This window comes from Nicotiana attenuata, chromosome 11 (genome assembly GCF_001879085.1).
Source record: "Nicotiana attenuata strain UT chromosome 11, NIATTr2, whole genome shotgun sequence".
Classification (NCBI taxonomy): domain Eukaryota; kingdom Viridiplantae; phylum Streptophyta; class Magnoliopsida; order Solanales; family Solanaceae; genus Nicotiana; species Nicotiana attenuata.
In genome coordinates, this window is record NC_031999.1 from 36697542 (window position 1) to 36719810 (window position 22269).

Genomic DNA, 22269 nt, shown 5'->3' on the forward strand with positions numbered 1-22269 from the left:
ATTTGACCAAGTATATTAATTATTAAGGATAAAATTGGCAAATAGAAACTTTTAACACTTGTAACCAACATTAAAAAAAACAAAAACATAGTCACTATTTTATTTTATATACTTACCGTCACTATTTTAAAAGTTAATACTACTATTTAGCCACTTTTTTTATAAGAAAAATATTCACACTTAGGAGAAGCAACTGATGCAATGGCTGAACTCTGATTTTGTCGCCGCCAAAAATGTCCTCCCGAAAAGTCTAGCAACCATTGCTAAGATATATATGTAACCATTGTTATTATATATAAAATTAAATAATAATAAAAAACCTTTATAACTCTAATGAAGTTAAATAAGCAAAGAGATTTAAATGGAGTGAAGAATAATGCTGTTTGTAATGGATTTTAATTGGGATAAGTGAGAAGCATGGGGCTGCTTGTAATGGATCTAATTTCGAGAGAAGTGTGATTATCCTTCTCTAATTTCTTTAGTCGTGGGTTCATTTGAATCCGTAACTTTTAGTTTAGCCTATACTTGCATTTATTTATGTAAAATTCACTGAAATTTCTAAAAACACTAAACTATGAATCAATAACTCAAACAAGGTAATAGGTTCAGTTGTTAGAATTTGAGTCATGAATATATAAAATTAAAATTCTCAATCCGCCTCTACTCTTATAGCTCTATAGATGGTAAGTTGCTAAATAATGACGGCACGTTATGACTCAAGTACGTGCTATCATGGTCCTTCTTTTCTCAAGTAACGAAAATTGGAAGGGAATTAATAGTACTGATGAGTCAAGTAGAAATGCAAGATCGGTGACCTCTAGAGTTCTATTCTCGTCTCCTTATGAATTCAACAAATTTTCAGATCTTTGAAATTTATTGTTTAAACAAAAACAATGTATTTCGTCTTCTTATATTTCACAACCCATGTTAGAAAATCAGCAAAAGAATCAATAGAGAGGGTAAGGGTAAGAGAAGGAGGAGGAGTTGTAGAGTTTCACTTGCTCATGAATACTATTTATAATAAAGTAATTATTATAAATCCCTAAGTCTGAGTAATTAGTAATATGATAAATATGATAATTAATTTACTTTCAGATGTTAAATATACTGCTAAAATTAAAAACGAAAAAGGGCCATATTTACCTCTCTACCATCGAAAATAATTTATCCCCTGAAGTTCGAATTACATTTCAATATGGTTTATATTTTATTTCATAAATCAATAACATCCCCGTAAAATGTTATTCACATCGCTAGAAGATAACGTCCAAATTAAGCTATTGGTCCCAATAGGGAAAAACATTATATAGTTAAATTTTTAATTTATTTTAAACCTTAAATATTAGAGTTTTCTTACATATATAAATAGTTCAAATAAGAAAAGATTTATTATGCATATTTTAGTTAATTTCTAAGGTCTAAATATTAAAAAAAAATTAAATAACTATACCTACGTATTAAGAAACTAACTTAAATTACTACTTTGTCCAAACTGAAATTAGCTTTTCAGGGGTTGCTATTGTTCGCGCTGGCTAGCATTATCTGTGCCTTAGACCCAAATTTGGGGGCCCCATTTTTTAAATATAGTAGATTTTTATGTATTTAAAAAATAATATTTAATACTTTCAGTACAAAACCAGAATTTTCTTATAACAATTGCCTTAAAGAATTTTTTTCTCAAAATTATAATTGATAAAATCTTACATAAAATTAATACTATATCAAGAAAAATTAAATAAATTGATAATATTATCAATTAAAAAAAATTATTAATAATTTTACATCTCAAATAACTAGAAAAGTAAACTTGAATAAAATATTATATAGGATAACTTTTTTTTTTTTTTAAAATTTGGGTCTCACGTTAAACTTACTCATTAGGCTCGAGCCGCTTGCACCCATTTCTATTTATTTTTTCTTTTCTTTCCAATATTTTCCAACTTCAAAGGGCAAAACTAAGAAAAGAGGGCAGTACACAAACTGAACAACACCACTGCCGCCTCTCCTTGTTCACCGCCACCGCCGAAAGTCACTGCCTGCGGCCTTTTGCCTCCATTCCGTCTTCAGACGTAGGTATTTTCTTCTCCTTTTGTGTTTTTTTTTCGTGCAGTTTATGAACGTGAGTTGTCTAACTTCTGCTGTTATGGTTTTTCAATTGGAGTATGATTAATGAAGACTTACAGTGATTTGTTATTTGTTAATATGTTGTTAAGTTATACACGAGATAAATCTCTGTCCTTTAAATGGTATAATTCGTCTTTCTTTTCTTACACAATTTTAAATGGCTTCAAATTGGATTTTTTTTTTCTCAATTAAAAAAAAAGTAACGTTACATTGGATTGTATATGCCTTTGAATGAATTATTTGACAATCCGGTGTACTAAGCTCCCGCTATGTGTGGGGTCCGGGTAAGAGCCCGACCACAAGGGTCTATTGACGGTTTGTACGGCTTAGTCACATGTCAGCAACTTTACCAATTACGCGAAGGCTCCTTTCAAAGTATGAGAGTCACAAACTTACTCAGTAAGTTAATATTAAATATATTTTGCTTCATACATATTTTTTTTTATCATCCCGATAAATTTGCTGCTTTGAGTATTGAAAAGTTGAAGGGAAATATACAGAGTCGATTTCTGTGAGAGATTATTTATTTGTCTTTGGAAAATAAAGAGGATTATTAAATACTGGAACAAAAAGAAAGAATTGGGAGAAAAATTTCTTTTCTGTTTGCTGTAAGTCCCTTTTCAGTAACGTTTGTTGATTTGAAGTTACTGTCTTAATAGAACCCACTGTGGAGAACCGCTAAATGGAAGAATCCAAAGAAGAAGTGAAGTCTTTCAAAGAATTGGGAGTTTCTGATCAACTGATTGAGGCTTGTGATAGTTTGGGTTGGAAAATCCCTTCTAAAATACAAGCTGAAGCTATTCCTCATGCCTTTGAAGGTCTTTTCTTCTTCCCTTCTTTATGTTTTTTCATCTTTGCCTTTACCGCATGTTCTACTCTTTCTTGCTTATCTTTTACTTTTTTTCTCCTTATAAATATGATATTTCGAGTGGTTTTAAGATATGTGCTAATAATTCAAATAGGTTTAAAGTTCTACGCTGATTATGCTAGTGTGTTTTAGGTCTGTTTTGGGTTGTGCGGTTGAAACTTCCACTATCCTATTTGCCTGTGGTAGCAAAACGTCTGAAGAAGTGATTTTGTGGAAGCCATTGTTTGAGAAGTACAGGAAAATCTTAGCTTTATGAATAATAGAGAAGTGTGAAATAGAGACGTAACATTCTGTTGTAGAAATCTGGATAAAGCAGCTTTATGCAATTGCCTCAAGTGATGGTATTTGATACAATCCAGTGTATTGGAATAGAATATTTTTGAACTAGAAATTCGTTAGGAACTTGAAAATTTGGAATGACAAGGGGAAAGGTAATGTGGGTTTCCTGTAAGATCCTTATATGACTGCTAGCTGGTCAGAAATCATGTCTGTGCAATGCAAATTTTCCACTAAGTTATGGAATATAATGTTGCATTTGAGGGATGTTTGGTGGACCATGCAAAATTCAGTCAAGCAAATAATGTGAGTGCTGCTAATAAACTAGTAGGGGCTGAGCTTTGGGCAGTGATTCCACATACATTGAAGTTGAAAATTAGGCGGCATAGAGTTCATTTTCTAAATTGCTGGCATCATACATTTTCTTATCTATCATTGGACTTCGAAGCACTCAAAAGTGTTCCAATTTGTATAGTAGATTGGAAGACTTTTCTAAAGAACATTATTTGTATTTTGATCCTTTTTTGTTGTTTAAACCTTTTGTATATCATCCTCTATTTGGTGGAAGTATTTTTTTTCTTATAAACTGTTTGATTGGGTTTTGTTCTAGGCAAAGACTTAATTGGTCTGGCTCAAACGGGTTCCGGAAAGACTGGAGCTTTTGCAATTCCTATACTGCAAGCCCTATTAGATTCTCCGCATGCCTTTTTTGCATGCGTTCTCTCTCCAACAAGGTCCCTTATTCGTCTGATTACTTGTCTTATTTTGTAGAAGCTCTTTGGTGATTTAATTTCCAACTTTTTCTTTGTGTATTCCAGAGAGCTTGCGATTCAAATTGCTGAACAGTTTGAAGCTTTAGGATCCGGTGTTGGAGTAAAATGTGCAGTGGTGAGCTTGACTAAGTCATATTTACATGCATGAACAATTCATTTTCCCTTTCAAATGTAGTCCAAAGGGTTGATAACCACTTGTTAGTCAATAGGTATTTGTAGCAACATGTCTGTAGAACAGGGTAGAGCATGTCAGAATTGAAACAGTCATATATGATGGTTGACATTGGCATTCAGCTAGACATTTTTTTTGTTAAAAGATTGCTGATAATTGTTTCGCAGCTGGTTGGAGGGGTAGATCAAGTACAGCAGAGCATCAACCTTGGGAAACGGCCTCACATTGTTGTAAGTACTAATATCTACTACCACATATTTGTGTCTCTTGTTAAGATGAAGCAAGTAGAAATGGAGCTACAGATGGTAAAATCTCTTCCGAAAGATTTATTATAAGGCAATACTATATCAGGCAGAGTTGGTGGTGTAATATAAACTTGACGTTTTTAAAAAGAGTTGGTGGTGCAATATTCATATGGCATGTTTAGGGGACAAACAGAGGAGCACCAGCTGCAGTTTACCTCTGATGCTGTTGCTTCAGTATACCATCCCAGCCTTGACTAAGCATGTCAGGTCACTGTAGCCACATGCTATTATTTGGACTGTGCAGTTAGCTTCATAAGTTTGTGATTTCTCCTTTAAATAATTTTGGGGGTCATCTGTTTTTCTATAGATGTATAAAATATTCCAGACTAGATGTCAAATAGTTAGTTACCCACCTATCCAAAAAAAGTCAGTTACCTTGCCCCAGTTGTTTGAAAATGCATTCTCTTCTCAGCTTTTTGTTAAAGTTGTTGCCTATATTTTGCGAGAAGGGCTCCTAATCCTGCTATCTACGCCTTTACTGGATGTTAGCTGCCTTTTCTTCTTAGATTATCTGATAGGAAATGTGGCTTTTCTTCTTAGATTATCTGATAGGAAATGTGCTTCTGTGTTGACTTTGCAAAATGCCTTGGCTTATACAGAAGTCCTCATGAATGATTAATATCCATACCTCTTTTGGAAGAGGTAGTTGATGATTGTAAGAGGTTGATGATGAATCCTTTTAGCAATCTAAGCAAAAACAAAATTGGTGTACCATTGGCCTTGCCTTGGCAAATCTATTTGTTCAGTTTAAACCATGTTCATTCAGCACCATGCCACATCCTAGGATTGTAAGATCAGTGACCTTTTTCCTTATGAGAGGCTCAAAAGTATCTATCCGAAAGCTCATGTTATAGAAGTCTTTAGTGGAAGTAATAGATTATCAACTATTAAGTGAGTGGAATTAATATAATATCAGCTATTAAGCGTACTGAGATGGGCAACCATCCCTACTTGTATCTGGTGGACTATTTGGAGGGAAAGATATCAGAGATGTTTTTTGAACAAATAGGAGAACATTTACAAATTGCAACAACCTTTTCTGTTAGCTTTTTTGGTTCAAGTTAAAACATGCACATGATATTGATAGTTTACTAGATTTCTTCAACCAGCAGACATGTTTGTGCAGTCAGAGGCTGTGTTTTTGTAGGGTTCCTGACGTATCATTATGCATCATCTTGATGCAACTTACTGATACAATTCTTGCTTACCTAAAAAAGAAAACTTCTAAGTGTACTCGGTCAAATATTTTGCTGGTTTATTTTCAACATCCAAACATCTATTCTGTTGCCTTGTCAGTTTAGTAAGCCATGTGGACGAGTTGTTACACCAGATTTGCTAAAGCTATTGTATGTTATTACAGATTTTTTAATATGCTTAATCTCTGACATTTATTTGAGTGCTCATTTGCATGCTGTCTCATGTAGGTGGCAACTCCTGGTCGGCTACTGGATCATCTTTCCAATACTAAAGGGTTTTCTCTTCGTACGATAAAGTACTTGGTAAGTTTGTCCATTGAGTCTTATGCTGAAAATGTTCCAGAGATGTTCTCGTTCTGCCTGTTTATGCACTTTTTTTGTTTTCTTTTGGATGAAAACCCAAAAGTGTAATGTTGATTCACGACATTTGGTTGAAGGATATCATATGTTATTATGTCACTGTAGACATTAAAAGTGATATTTGCTGCTTGTTCAAGGCTAGGCCTTTTGATTTCTGGCAAGTGATATGATTCTCGAATGCCGTCTGGTCCATGTTACCCAAAGCGTGCATACGCCCGTTTGGATTGGCTTGTTTTAAGTGCTTTTAAGTCAAAATAGCTTTTAAGCCATTTTGTAGTGTTCGGATAAAGTAAAAAAAGTGCTTTTAAGCACTTGTTTTAAGCTAAAATGACAAAAATAAGCCAAAAGCTAGAATTCCTAACTAATGGCTTTTGGCTTAAAAGTCACTTAAAACAAGCCCATCTAAACGGGCTCTATATCTCGTCAGAGGAGAAGCTGCTTTGTCATTTTTTCCTGGCTGCATTGGCAAATTTTGTTGGTCTTTACTTTTTAACTTTCCAACATATTGAGCCGCAGAAAGCATTTGACTACTTTACTTGATATATTCCTCTGAAACTTGCTTGTCTCCATGTGGGTTGACAGTTAAATGCTTTTCCCCCAACTACAGCATGAGGCACAATAGCTTCATCGCCTTAGCTGCGGACAATTGGACCAAGCAAGAAATTCATTAATTGAAGCAATATTTATCCAAAAATAAAATGCAGTTCATTATATGTGATTCGATTGGTATTCAGACTTGTATTAGAATTCCATCTTTTAATATCTTGATTTCTATTCGTAACCAAGTCTAGGTTTTAAAAAAAATATAAATATGTGTTTCACAACAGATTATTTTAGCTGGATAAGAGCATGCATGCATATTCTGAGTCATGAATTTGTCCATGCAACAGGTATTGGATGAGGCAGACAGGCTGCTAAATGAGGATTTTGAAAAGGCCCTTGATCAGATTTTGCATGCAATCCCTCATGATCGAAGGACTTATCTATTTTCTGCTACAATGACCAAAAAGGTTTGCTTTCACGTGGTTTATATGAATCCGTTGTTAATTATAAATAGTCTATTCTCTGTGTGGACAATTCTCTTTCTAGGTTCTGTTCTTAAGAGAAATTCCGTTCTCTGATGGCTGGATAGGTATCTTTTCCTGAGTACTTGGGTAGGAAAAGTGCTTTCATGAAAATTTCCCTTTTTTATTTTCCAAATATCATGCTCGGTCTGACATACCATAAAATGGAGGAGCTTTTGACTTGTTTTTGAACTTTTTCTCATATTGCCATGCAGCTAATGATCAGTAATCATTGTTATGGCAGTAGATGCACTTATTCTCTATATCATAATAGCAATATGATTATTACATGAAGTTGTCTGGGAAAGAAAAATGAGAAAGTGGGGTTCTTGTGAATGGCAAGTTAATTTGCTCCTGTTCTGCTTTTCTCTTTAAGGAATTTATTTCCATGCTTAATAGTTTCTGCTGTGTCACTCTTGATGAAACCTTCGAGGAGTGAACTTTGTTGCATGGGAAGTCTGATTCTAAATATATCTGTACATTGAACTACAGGTAAAGAAACTTCAGAGGGCTTGTTTGAGAAATCCTGTTAAGGTACAAATATAACGATGCCAATTTTGACCGTATAATTTGTAGGTGGTCAAGAGTATTTTGCGTAACTTTGCTTATAATTTGTTTCAGATTGAAGCTGCATCTAAGTATTCCACAGTTGATACACTGAAGCAGCAGTTTCGTTTTCTTCCTGCCAAGTATAAGGTTAGTTCTTTAGTGAAAAGTTTTTCTTATAGGTTTGTTGGGAGAAAGCAAGCCAAGTGGCAAGCATTGTATCCAGCAATTGGCTTAATAATGATGTTCCATGTAAATTACATCTTGTTGATGACAATTGATGAGCTTGAATTTATCTGCTTAAGCGCCGAAGGTGTTCAGAGAAAGTGTATTCCTACTACAGAACACTAATTGTGTTGCCTTGCTCTCATAGTAATCATCATTATATGGCTAAAGGATGTGGGAGTTTTGACATTGTGGCACCACTAGAATAAGAAACAATCACGTGGATAAAAGAGGGAAGAGACATGATCATAATGATTGTGCTGCTAACTTAGTTTTACAAAATAATAACTAGGATGACCAGTCACTCTTTAAAAGATACATATTTGTAGCTTTCCCAAAAGTATTAATCATGAAAGTTTAAGTAGTTGCATCTCTTGATTATTTGAAGTGAACATAAGCCGACTGACGCAAAGGCCAGGCCTCATAGAGGGCTTATCACAGTTAGACTGCCCCGACATATGCTGTTAAAAAACCCATTTACGCACATTTAGTCTCTTTTCTCTAAATATGTAAATAATCAAGCAAGTTACTGTATTCTTGGTCTCTGCTATGGGGTTTCACACACTTCTAGTCCTCATATATTATTTCTTGTATTATTAGTAGCACTATTACTCCCTCAACTATTAGGAATCTGGCCCTGTGCTAGTTCTTTCATTACATTTCCCCTCCAACAAAAGGGCAGAGAAGATGTTCTAAGGACATGCATATCCTCGCTCCCCCCCCCTCCCCCCCCCCCCCAAAAAAAAAAAAGAAACACACACACACACGCACCAAAAAAAAAACTTTACATCTTTGGTCAGGCTTTACCTCCTCTTTCCCTGGTGAGCAGACCTTTTTTGAGATTTAATGTATGGCTTACAACATTGGAACTAAGAAGAAAATTAAGTGAAGAAGTTTTGTTGAATTCAAAACAAAACATTAGGGTTTCTGCATGAGATAGGGGTAGGGCGAAGGGGAAAGTAACGGCACGGAGTTGGCAGGGAAGAATTCTGGTGAGTTTCAATATAGGACATGGGGCACTGCAGGTTGGAAGCTTCTGCAAAGGGGAGGGATCTAGCATTAGGAGCTGTGCTACAGTGGTGGGGTGCAAGGTGTTAGATTAGGCATGGTGGACAAGAGATGAGTGATGGAAAAGGGGGTGGGGTCAGATGATAGAGCACGGAAGGCTCTTGGGAGGGGGAGGCAGCAGGGAATTCAGAACCTGCTAAGGTGGAGAGGTAGGTCGCGAAGGGTGGCCTTAATAGCAATATGTAAAATAGCATCTTTAAAGCTCGGTATTGGCAAATCCAGTTTTTTTGGCATTAAAAATTATCAAAAGGAATCTAATTCCTTCTCAAAAAGGACGACTAGTTTAGCTAGTGCCCGAGCAGTGTCGTAGCTAGGAATCTCGCTAAGGGTGTTCAAACTTTAAAGAAGTTTATAATTTTTTTCGATTGATGGATGCACCGAAAATTTTAAATCAAACTAATATTTAACTAATAAACCATAAAAACAATTGCTATAATAGAAATACAATTTTATAAATCAAAACTAACATAAAAAGTGAGCAAAAAAAAATTATAGTAAGCAACCAAAGGAAAGATAGAGTTAGAGGGTTTGTACCCTGTAAAGAGCTTTTTGTAAAAGAAATTTTTGTAGAGGTTGCCTTTTAAATTTTACAATTTATTTAGTAAGCACTTTTAATTAATAAAATTACCTGTTTAGTTGTTTGTCTTTACACAAATTTAACCTTCAACGGTTATTTATCAAGAAATTTATGGATTAAAAGAGCAGAGTCAATTAGACCAAACATGGTGGTGTGATGGTGTCCGTTTAGTTTTAATTTGGAGAACATGAACTCCTCATTTTGAACACCCTTGACCATTGGGCTAACTCTTACACCTAAGTTAAGAGTGTTCAAAATATAATATATGATCATGTGAAGTGGTATTCGACCTATATACACAATAAAATTTTTCGGGTGACCACCCTTGGACAAAGTAGCTGCGCTACTGTGCCCGATAATTGTGGGACTGGATGCTAGAGATAGTTTACGAGGAATAAACGTAAAAGATCCCAGAAGTTGAGGGGTTAAGGATGTAATTCCTTTTGTTTGCTGAATAATGATTTCTGGTCCCACTTTAATTATCGAATAATGATTTGTTGTCTGACTATATTATTTTGTGCCCACAGGACTGCTATCTTGTCTATATTCTGACTGAGATGTCTGGCAGTACATCAATGGTTTTCACTCGTACGTGTGATGCAACTCGTCTGCTGGCTCTGATGCTTCGAAATCTTGGCTTGAGAGCTATACCAATTAGTGGTCAGATGACTCAGGTATATATGAACTTCAAGGCATGCATCTTTTCAGTTTGCTGGTTATCATTCCCCCTCAAAAATATCATCTTTTATTGGACAGACAAAAAGGCTTGGAGCTCTAAACAAATTTAAGGCTGGAGAGTGCAATATCCTTATCTGCACTGATGTAGCCAGTCGAGGACTTGATATCCCATCTGTGGATATGGTTATCAACTATGATATTCCAACAAACTCAAAGGTGGATTTTTTTTTCTTACTGCTTGTAAAGTTGTATACTGATTTTTCTGTTCATTGGGGTTGTCCTGGATTTATCCATGGCGAGGCATGGACCTTTTTTGGTTAGGAAGTTTTTGAAAAACTTTTCGAAGGTGTTGGTTTGTTTTTTGGCTTTCAAAAAATAATACCTAAAACTTCTTCCACTCTCCCTTAATTAAAAAAAAAAAAAATTTCCACTCCCAGAACGCCCACAAATCTTCCAAAAAACTGCAGCTATCCAGACAAGTTTTCTTTTGCACAAACTTTTTCTTCCAAAAAGTTATTTCAAAACAAACTTTTTAAAAGTTGTCCAAACGCTGGATAATTAAAACTCTTAGCTGAACCTTAATTATCTTGTTTGGAATTTGAAAAAATCGAATATTAAGTGATTTCTTTCCATCTTTCCAAGCCTTGGTAGGTAGAGTTACCCACTACCTGTGCTGGTGTGAGAGGTAGTTGGTACCCGGTGAAATTGTCGAGGTGCCAACAAGCTGACCCGGACACCATAGTCAAAAAAATTAAAAGAATATGTCGGTCCTTTGTTTATGCAATAAGATCAATGAAACTTGACTTCATACTCATCATTTCAATTTGAATAATCTTAATTTATTTTCTGATGCGATTTTTAAACAATCTTTCTGCCCTTCCAGGGTAGGAGTAAGGCTGCGTACATCCTACCCTCCCCAGACCCACTTGTGGGATTACACTGGGCTGTTGTTGTTGTTGATGCGATTTTAGCTTATCATTGTATGCATGGCCTGCAGGATTATATACATAGGGTGGGAAGAACTGCACGAGCAGGACGTTCTGGGGTTGCCATATCGTTAGTGAATCAGTATGAGTTGGAGTGGTATATACAGATAGAAAAGCTTATTGGTATGAAAATACAGAAATATTATATTTCCGAGATTCTAATATATTCTTATTCTAGCACTTCTAGTCTGTCTGGTACATGTTTTCCAAACTAAAAATTGATAATCTTCAGGGAAGAAACTACCTGAGTATCCTGCGGAGGAAGAGGAGGTTTTGCTACTCTTGGAGCGTGTAACAGAAGCCAAGAGGATCTCACAGATGGTAATCTTCGTCTCCTTGTGTTTTTTCCCTTTGCGGGAGGGGGAGGGTGTACTTCAGTGGGCGGCAATCACTAGGTGGTCAGCTTCTGAATGCACGGGTTAAGACTGTTTAAATTTAGTCAATTAGATCAAGTGAAATGAGCCCTAATTTTCATTATTAGTTTCCCTTTTTAGGACTTAATATTATAGTTGAATTCACCTCTTTCACCATTTTCATTAGGCTCAGGTGTTAATGTCAGAGAGGTAATAAGGTAGAGATAGTGCGAGCATATTTTGGTTCTTCTTTGAGTGTGGTTTGGATGTAGAGCTGTTATTCGTGTTATGTTCATTTCTCGGTTGGAGAGGATGTGTAATGTTGTGAGAGGTGACATGTATACAACTTATTCCATGAAATGTTGAAGTTGCTCATATCTCCTGATGTTTGCATGCTGATACATTATTTTTTTTGGTAATAAATGTGAAATATTACCATAACAACCAAATTGATACACCTAAAGAGCACCTAAAGCTCAAACCACCTTCTAGGAAGGGTGCTTGAGTCATCCAGGCCTCAACTGGAAAACTAGTTGCATAATCTCTGTATTAACACTTGAGATCCTCGAGCTCTTTTTGTACCTTGTATAATATCTAGTCTATGCTTAGTTTCCTTCTGTATCTGTTCTTTAACAAAACTTGTAATTTACATTGATGTTCCTAAACTGCTTCCAATTCCTAGCCTGGCAGGTGTAGTATATCATTGCTCCCAGACTGCCTTGATCAACTCCTTTTACATTTGTCTCCAATGCCTTATTTTGATCCATCTTATTGTTCGTCTTACCCCCCATGCTTCTGTATCTGAATTCGTAGCCTGACTAACAACTCTCTCCTTACTTCAGTAACCCATGAACGAACATTCAGAAAGTAAATGATTTTGAGTTTCAGTCAGCCCCTCCTCACATAAACAACATGCATCTTCAGTCACTGGCACTTGTAGTGTCTCGAGTCTTTCCTTTTTCAGTAGCCTCTCTTGGCTTGCTAACCCAAACTATGAATCTTTGTTTTGGTTGCGTAAGCCTTGTCCATATTAAATAAACTTCTGTCAGTTTCACCATGTCCCCCAGTAAAGCATTATAACTCATAGATACAGAGTAAGCTCCATTTGATGTCAGCAGATATCTGCCGTCAAGGTACCAGTGCTTCATTTCCAGATTTAGTGAATGGACTTTCCCCCCGTACTAGCTGCAGTCAAGAGGTGTTGATGATCCCATATATTCACATCATTTTTATATACAACTCATGCACCCATCTCACCCATAGAATATCCTGCTTCATTGCTAGTTTCCGTAGCAGCTTCCCCATTGATGCCCCCATTGATGCCATATTCCATTTTCTACTACTCTTTATATCTAGCCCCCCAAAACGTTTTGGAACACATACTTGTCCCATGCAACCAGCGGCACTCTCCTGATACATTACTACTGGAGGATTTTCTCTGTATGTTTTCATGGTTATACGTTTCTTAATGGAGTTTTTAGATAATTAATATCCAATCTGTGTTATACAGAAAATCAAAGAAAGTGGTGGCAAAAGGAGACACAGAGGCGGAGATGATGGTGACGAGGAGATTGACAGATACATGGGAGTTAAGAACGGGAAACTATCAGGGAAGCTATCAAAGAAGCCAAAGAGAAAATGAGGAATATATAATTAAGCTATATTAGTCCAATTTTGACTTAATTGAGGAATATATAATTAAGCTATTTTAGTTCAGTTGTTCTTTCATTATTCCTTGTTGGGCTGTAATTTGACATTTCTGCAATTCTGCCGGGATGGTTTTGATCTTAGGGACTATTATTTTCATTTTCTTGTGAAGATCCTTGCCTCCTAATACTAATATACGTGCACACCAAAGTGGGGAAAATAGTAAAATAATCTTTTAGCAATGTGGCGAGTCCAATTAGCTATGGACGTCTATTAACCAAGCTTCTAAAATCAGCTTTTGTTAAGAACTGTTTTTTTTCAAAAGAATATTTGGTTAGAAATATTTTGTGTTTGGCTATTTAATTTGAAAAGCTCTTTTGAGTAACTAGTGTTTGGTCAAGCTTTTAAAAAGCGCTTTTAAATATATTTTTTCTCAATAGTGCTTTTCAAAAATAATATATTTTTTTGGAGAAATTAGTTTTTTCTTTTTCTCTCAGATAGCTTTTGCTTCTATTCAAAAATATATTCTTTTCTTTTGTAAGTTGGCCAACTTTGAAAAAAAGAAAATGCTTTTGGCCTTGGAGAAACTTGGCTAAACATGTCATAAATCAGATCTCAGTGAGACTTATTGCATGCTCGATTTGGGTTATTTTATTTGAATCAATTTGTTCTCTAATAAAATCAGTTTTCTTAATTGCAATCACCGTTTGTGAAGTACAGTATGGGGTTGGGCATATATCGTGTATAATCGATAGCCCGAACCGATAAAATGCTATTGGGTTATTGATATCGAGTTATAGGGTAATATTTTGACAATGGTTTAATGTTACTATTAAGTTATTGGTTAGGATCTCGGTTTGCCCAATTTTATTAACAGTTTAACCGATAGCCCAATAAGCTTTAATAAAATTATTTTACCCACTAAGTATATAAAATTCACCTTATGACTTTATTCTCTAAATTCTCTCGGCAGCTACTCTTCATCTTCAGACCTTAATCCTTAGAGTAAGTTTTAAACTTCTCTGAATTTCTCATCTTAATTCCTTAGTTTTTTTGTTTGTTTCTCATCCTGGTGGAATTTTAGAAGAGCTTGGGTAGGGCGGGCTTGGAGTGGCTTACTAAATTTTTTAATATTATTTTTTGAACGAAGAAGATGCCTGAAGAATGGAGATGGAGCACGATGATCCCATTGTATAAGAACAAGGGTAATATCCAAAATTGTAACAACTATCGGGATATCAAGTTATTAAGTCATACAATTGAAGTCTGGGAGAGGTGGTGGAGCTAAGAGTGAGGAGAATTGTGTCTATTTCTGAGAACCAATTCGGATTTATGCTGGGACGTTTAACCACGGAAGCTATTCACCTTGTTAGGAGGTTGATGGAGCAATATAGGGAGAGAAAGAGGGATTTACACATAACGTTCATCAACTTAGAGAAGGCTTACGATAAAGTGCCGATGGAGGTTTTGTAGGGATGTTTGGAGGCTAGAGGTGTGCCTATTGCTTATATTAGAGCTATTAAGGACATGTACGAGAGAGCTAAGATGCGAGTGAGGACAGTGGGTGGGGACTTGGAACACTTTCCAGTTATGATTGGGTTGCACCAAGGATCAGCCTTCATCACATTTTTATTTGTCGTGGCGATCGACAAACTAACACGCCATATTCAGGGGGAGGTGTCGTGGTGCATGTTATTTGCAGATGATATTGTGCTGATTGAGGATACGCGCAAGGGTGTTAATGTGAGGTTAGAGGTTTGGAGGCACACCCTGGAGAAAAGGTTTTAAGTTGAGTAGGACCAAAACCCAAGTTCAGTGGCGCGACTCTCAAGTCATCCATAGGAGAGAGACTTTCAAGTATCCTGGGTCAGTTATTCAAGGGAATGGGGAGATCGACAAGGATGTCACACATCGTATTGGGGCTGGGTGGATGATTATAATGAAGGCTCGCTTCTGGTGTCTTGTGTGATAAGAATGTGGCCCCAAGACTTAGGAAAGTTTTATATAGCGGTGATCAGACCGACTATTGTTGTATGGGGCGGAGTGTTGGCCGGTCAAGAACTCCCATGTCCAAAAGATGAAGGTGACTGAAATGAGGATGTTGAGATGGATGTGCGGGCATACCAGGTTAGACAGAATTAGATATGAAGTTATCCGGGACAAGGTGGGCGTGACCTTGGTGGAGGATAAGATCCGGGAGGCGAGGCTAATATGGTTCGGGCATCTGAAGAGGAGAGGCACAGGTGCACTACTGAGAAGGTGTGAGAGGTTGGCCTTAGAGGGCCAACAGAGAGTTAGGGCCATGCCGAAAAAGTATTGGGGGAGATGATTAGGCAAGACATAGCGGTACTTCAACTAACTAAGGACATGACTATGCATAGGGAGGTGTGGAGGTTGAGAATTAGGGTAGAGGGTTACGTAGTCGAGCTTTGTCTTTCTTTTGTTACAACAACTTTAGAACACCACTTAGTGTCTTTCGTGTGTTTTTGTCTTCCTAGACTTTTGCTATTATGTGATGCTGCCTTCGTTTTGGTTTTCTAATTGCTTTACCTAGTGTTAGTTTTGTGTTTTAGCTTGGTTTTCTGATTTGTTTGCTTGACATTGCCCCTCCCCTATTATCTTTCCTGAGCCGAGGGTCTACCGGAAACAACCTCTCTATCTTTTAAAGGTAGGTGTAAGGTCTGTGCACAGACTACCCTCCCCAGACCCCACTTAAAGAAATACACTGGGTTTTGTCGTTATTGTTTTGTTTCTTTTGTTGGACTGATTCTGTAGTATTTACAAGATTAGAATTTTATTATTTTCGTGTGAATTATGCCACCACACAGTGAGATAGTTAGTAAGATTAGATTGCTGAATGTCTTATTCCTTACTCCTACTGATTTATAACTTTTAAAATTGAGATCATTCATAGAAATTTTAATGCATCCAGAGTTTGAGGAGTCTCCTAGCCAGTTCCTAAAATTCTAAGTTTAACAGCAAAAATATTAAAGCAACAATTGAATTCGAGTATAAGAAAATTAACAAGTTAAAGCATAGAAGAAACAGTACACTAAATAAAAAATAATATATGAATATAAATATATACTAGGATAAAGTTTAACTACATTAATAAGTTAATAATTAAATTCATATTCATCAAAAACTTTTATAGTATGAATTCATGAAAGTTAGTAACAATAATGTATATAACATTTTGCAAGTTAAGTAGTTGATAGTGCTTTCAAAAATTTACAATTATCTGTATTTTTTCATAAATGAATTTAGGAAAATTCAATTGAAATTATTGCCTTTTGTTCTTATTTTTAATATTATACCTTTTGTTTCAATGTATACAGCATAATTTGTTCAAAATTTTGAATATATATTAAAAATTTATGATTTCAAATATATTATTTTCTTTGTTCTAACTTGTGCGATAATGTTCCATTGAATACAAAGTTTAAAAATAAAATAAATTTTTGAAACTTGTGATGTAAAATAAGTCATAAGTTTCTTTATAACTGATCATATTAACAATAAAATATGAAATTTAAAATTAATTTGCTCAAAGGTATCATTCTATTTTGCACTTGACCAATACTATATATTTATGTGATTCTCAAATTTGCAAACTTGTTATATTAAACCATAATATTTGTATGATTATAAGATTTTATTTCTAAAATAAAAATGTAAAATTCATATTAAATTATTCTTAAATTTAACAAATTAAACACAACATTCTTTTATAGATAACTACTTTTAATTTCGCACTCGAAATTCAAGTAACATAACTTTATCAAAAAAATCTGGATAATTTTTTTGAATCACTGTTTAGTAGATAATATTCAATAAAAAAGACATACGATATAGAGAATTAAGGAGTAAACATTCATCAGCTAATATATACAAAATACACTTAAGAAGTTAAGAATTTTGCAAAATTCTCATAAGATACTTGAATAGATTATAACAATAACACACCTAATATATTCCCTTATATGGGGTCTGGGGAGAATAGTGTGTACGCATGCCTTATCCTTACCTAGTGCCTATTTCCAATAGACCCTCGACTTAGAAAGGTAGGGAGGAGAAAAAGAAGAATAAGAACAAGAAGCAGAGGGAGAAAAAAAGAAGACAAAGAAAGGTCGGAGAAAAGAATAGTAGTACCAAAATAGTAACAACAGGAGAATATAATAAATTAAACAAACTACACAACATGATGTAGTATAGATCTGAGAAATAGGAAAGAACATGTGTGCTACTAGTACTACCGGTAAGAAAGGGGAAAACTCTCAACCACCTACTAACCTTCTATCCTAATCTTCGACCTCCACACCCTCCTATCAAGGGTTATGTCCTCAGTAAGCTGAAGCCTCGCTAAGTCCTGCCTAATCACCCCCCCCCTCCCCCCCCCAGTACTTCTTAGGTCTGCCTCGACCTCTACTCAAACCCGCCATGGCCAACCTCTCACACCTCCTAACTGGAGCGTCAATGATTCTCCTCTTAACATGTCCGAACCATCTCAGCCTCGACTCTCGCATGTTGTCCTCCACGGAGGCCACTCACACTCTGTTCAAAATAACTTCATTCCTAATCTTATCCCTCCTGGCACACCCACACATCCATGTCAATATCCTCATTTCAACTGCTTTCATCTTCTACACGTGGGAGCTCTTGACTAGCCAATACTCCGCCCTATACAACATGGTCAATCGAACCACCACTCTGTAAAATTTACCCTTAAGTTCTGGCGGCACATTCTTATCACATAGAACACTCGATGCAAGCCTCTACTTCATCCATCCTGCTCCAATACGAAGTGTGGCATCCTCGTCGAATTCCCAGTTACCATGTATCGAGCTTCACATCCACGTCTGTTTTAAGGTTCTTGTCACTGAATTTGCACTCCAAGTACTCAGTTTTAGTCCTTCTCAACTTGAAACCTTTGGACTCCAAGGTTTGTCTCCAAACCTCCAACCTCACGTTAACCCCGTCTCGTGTCTTGTCTATCAATACTATATCGTCTGCAAACAACATACACCATGGAACCTCTCCTTGGATGTGCCGCGTCAGCACGTCCATCGCTAGTGCAAACAAGAACGGGTTAAAGCCGATCCCTGGTGCAACCCCATTATAACTAAAAAGTGTTCCGAGTCTCCTTCCACAGTCCTCACCCGAGTCTTAGCACTATCGTATATATATCCTTAATCATCCTAGTGTAAGCTACTGGGACACCGCTAACCTCCAAGCACCTCCACAGAACCTCCCTCAAGACTTTATCGTACGCTTTTTCAAGGTTAATGAACACCATATGCAAATTCTTCTTACTCTATCTATACTGCTCCACTGGTTTTCTCACCAAATGGATATCTTCTGCTGTCGAACGCCCCAACATGAATTCGAACTGGTTTTCGAAAATAAACACGCTCCTCTTCACCTTGGCTTCCACTATCCTCTCCCAGGCCTTCATACAAAATACAAAATACAAAATATCTGAGCACCTCAAATATAGTTTTAGGTTTTCAATATCGGGCCTGTCCGTAGTACGGGCTTCACCTCCGCTAGTATATCATACAAATAACTCTTCAATTTTAGTTTCTTTCGGACAAGTGCATTCCTATAAATTGCACAAAGAAATGGCGATACCTCTTCAACTTCTTTTTTTTCCCTAATCAAACAAATACCTGGGAATGGCAATAGAATGGGTCATAATACTAGGCCCGGTGTTATTAGGGCAAAAGATTACTTTAGTCTACAGCCGAAACTATTTACATCCTGTAATCGCAAAAGCGTATAAAATTTGTATAAAATATAAAGAAATGTATATATATATAACAAAAAAATACAAAAAAAAATATATTTTTCGGCTATTATTTTGAGCGCGATTATACAATGTTCTATTCCGATGTTGTTATGCAACCTTTTATACATAGACTAAAGGTTAGACTCTTGCTTGGGTTTAGGTGGTGTTTATATTCATAACTTTACTTAAATTAAAAATTTAAATTTATGTATTGTAAGGGATGCTAGATAATGCATTTTGTTTCGACAAATGTGTGCTTTCGAGCTTGCTTCTATTATTTAATATTTTTTCCAACCGTCCAGTATTCAAACTTTGCAACTAATTCGATTTCTCTTCGGATAGATTCATTAAGGGAGTAAGATGTTTCCCATTGAAATTTTTTCAGTTATTTGAATTAGAAAATTAAAATAAATACTGTTAGAAGGATCTAAAACAAAACCAAGTTCCATGGTTTTTTTCATAGAGTGGCATCTACTGAACCAACTTCATTGCTTTGCTTTTGCACTGATGTATTAGAGGTAGATCCAGGATTTAAATTTATGAGTTCAATTATTAAGGTTTTAGCATTGGACCCATAATATTTTTAAAGTTATGGATTAATATGTACTATTTTTGTGATCTTAACAATTTCTTACATATAAATTTTTATTCCGCGTCGAAAGTTATGGATTCAATTGAGTCCGTCATTAGCACACTAAATCCATCCCTGACCAATGTGATTGATGATTTTTATGGATGCATTCTCACTATCGTACCTTTTCTCTTTGATTCTATTTGTTGGGTTGTTTCACCTATTAAAGTTTGAATTCCTGCACAGTATGTAAAATTTCATATAAAAGAAAATCGAACTTCATGACGTGTTCACTTGTAAAGTTTGAATTCTACAACAACAACAATAACCCATTAATAATCCCACTAGTAGGATCTGGGGAAAGTAGAGTGTACGCAGACCTTACCCCTACCCATGAGAGTAGATAAGCTGTTTCGAGAGACCCTCGGCTCAAAAACAAAAAGTTTGAATTCTAGGGGAAAAAAATATTGGAGTACGAACTGTGACTAATTTGCAATTACTTTACTATATTTTTAAGTTGTGATTGTTTTCGGTTACTTTATAAATAGTGGATATATTTTGATCATTGGCGTAAATGCACCTTATTGTCAAAATCATCCGAAGGGCACAAACTATGAGATTTGGGCTTGGTAGGTTGGCCCATTCCTTGATCCATCATCTCCCTTCTTATGGATTTCCAACTTTTTCCCATGTTTCTAGGACATCAAATAAGGGAGGGATTTTTTCGTATATGTACAAAATTAGGATAATATTTACCTAGTTAAGCTAGATTTTTTTATTTATAAAAAGTAATTAAATATTTTAAAAATATATATATAAATCCGATCAAAAGCTACAATTTATATACAACTTGAACATAATTTTTTGTTGTACAGAATCTAATCAAAAACTATAATACATATAACTTATATACAATATCTTTTTTATAATAAAATTTGGTCAAAAAGCTACAATTTACATAAAATTTATCTACAACATATATATAATTATGTTAGTTGTATATATTTTATATGTCGTTTGTACACCCGACATGCAAAATATATACAATTTATTTATGTCTTCTTCTTCGAGTTTCAATATGAAATTCCAGCCAAAATCAACTTGAATCTTCACCGAGATATAAACTTCAAAGAATATTTTCAATTATTTGCAAGAACATCCAATCCAAATAAATAACAATATTGCCAAACCCGATTTTCGAACTAAAAGCTTCTAAATTTTGTAATGATTGTCAATAGAGTTTTAATGGATGTTAATTATGTTTATTATTAGAATCAATTTTAGAATTAAAAGCTTCTATTGATTCTAATATTTCCTCACTTCCTTATTCGTTTAGATGTAGGAGTGATTGCACTTGAGCTTTAATTTCATGGTCTTGAATCTTGATCGACAAATGGGGAAGAGGAAGACTCATTATGACTAATTTGTATATAATTAGTAATTTGTATATGAGAATGTAACTAAGTGATAGTTTAGTATAGCTAGGTAAAATCTCAATTAAAGTTGTCTTTAAAGAAAAAAGAGTAAATTACATCTATAGTAAATATTTTAAAACAGAAAAAGAAAAAGAAAATAAAAAGGCACATCTCAAAAAGATAAGAGAGAAAACAAATAACCATTGCGTCTATAGCCTAATGAAGTGGGTGAAAACCAATAAATGCAAGATAACTTATTCTTATTTGCTAAGCGACATACTGATAGGAGATTACAAATACCGAATGAAATAGTTAAAGTATGCAATAACTAACACCGATCTCCGTCATTTAGAAAAATAAAAATAAAAGGAGAACCATTATAGGTAGGAGCTAGCTAGTTAAGTGGAAAAATAAGATAATTGGATAATGTTTTTCAATGAAAAATAGAAAGAAGGGAGGGTGCAAAAGGAATGTTAATCTAGGCAAGTTTAAGGGAACAATCAATTATTATATAGTAGTACTATTTATTAATATTATTGCCCACTTGGTACATAATTCCCGGGCCAATTACGTTTAAAGGACAAGTTTTACATTGGTAATCACATTGATATAACAGAGGAATTTTTTATATTCAACGGTAAAGAGACAACAATGATGTCATCCAAAATTAAGCAAAAATGTTTAAGAATTAAGCAATTGCATCGATTCCAATAAATAACGGTTTATATATATTTAGCATGCTATATTAAAAAAATTAATTTCATTGATATTTGAGCCCCTACGATTAATTAGAAAGTTGTATATAGAACTAAGATCTTGTGATTAATATAATAAAATATGATCTGGATTGCATAGAATAGTAGCCTCATTTACATATTCACTGCATGCATATGCTTGCACAAACTCACATTTATAATTAGACATATCGTAGTATATTTTCGCTTACACTATAATGCATGTGTAAATTCAGAGGTGGATTCAAGATTTAATGTTTATGGGTTCCTGCAACGATCTCGGGTAAATTTTCAATAGTAACTGGGTTCACATTCAAATATTTATAGATATTTAGTGAATTTTTTGATCACATTTACAATGTTTGGATAAAAGCTACTGGATTCACGTGAATCCGTAGGTGGCAAGGTGGATCCGCCCTTGTGTAAATTCTAATACCGTAGGAAGACTTGCACAGTTAAGAACAATAAAAATATGTTCAGTAAAATCTCACATAGTAGGGTCGGAGAAAAATTGTGAGTGTGGGGTTGGGGTTGGTTGGGGGG

At 35.2% G+C, this 22269-nt stretch overlaps 1 protein-coding gene across 3 annotated transcripts; it reads left to right on the plus strand.

Moving 5' to 3' along the window:
- On the plus strand, positions 1920 to 13389 carry LOC109234358 (DEAD-box ATP-dependent RNA helicase 10-like). Of its 3 annotated transcripts, none has more exons than XM_019400322.1 (14): positions 1920 to 2073; positions 2784 to 2942; positions 3879 to 4002; positions 4087 to 4156; positions 4381 to 4443; positions 5943 to 6017; positions 6965 to 7084; positions 7631 to 7672; positions 7760 to 7834; positions 10082 to 10228; positions 10311 to 10448; positions 11230 to 11341; positions 11451 to 11539; positions 13082 to 13389. In XM_019400322.1, exons 2-14 carry the CDS (start codon positions 2807 to 2809, stop codon positions 13211 to 13213), a joined length of 1323 nt encoding a protein of 440 aa, XP_019255867.1. In that variant the 5' UTR covers positions 1920 to 2073; positions 2784 to 2806; the 3' UTR covers positions 13214 to 13389. The 3 variants fall into 3 exon arrangements, with proteins under 3 accessions (XP_019255867.1, XP_019255868.1, XP_019255869.1); XM_019400323.1 differs by having other exon boundaries at positions 1920 to 2069; XM_019400324.1 differs by lacking the exon at positions 1920 to 2073 and adding an exon at positions 2449 to 2523.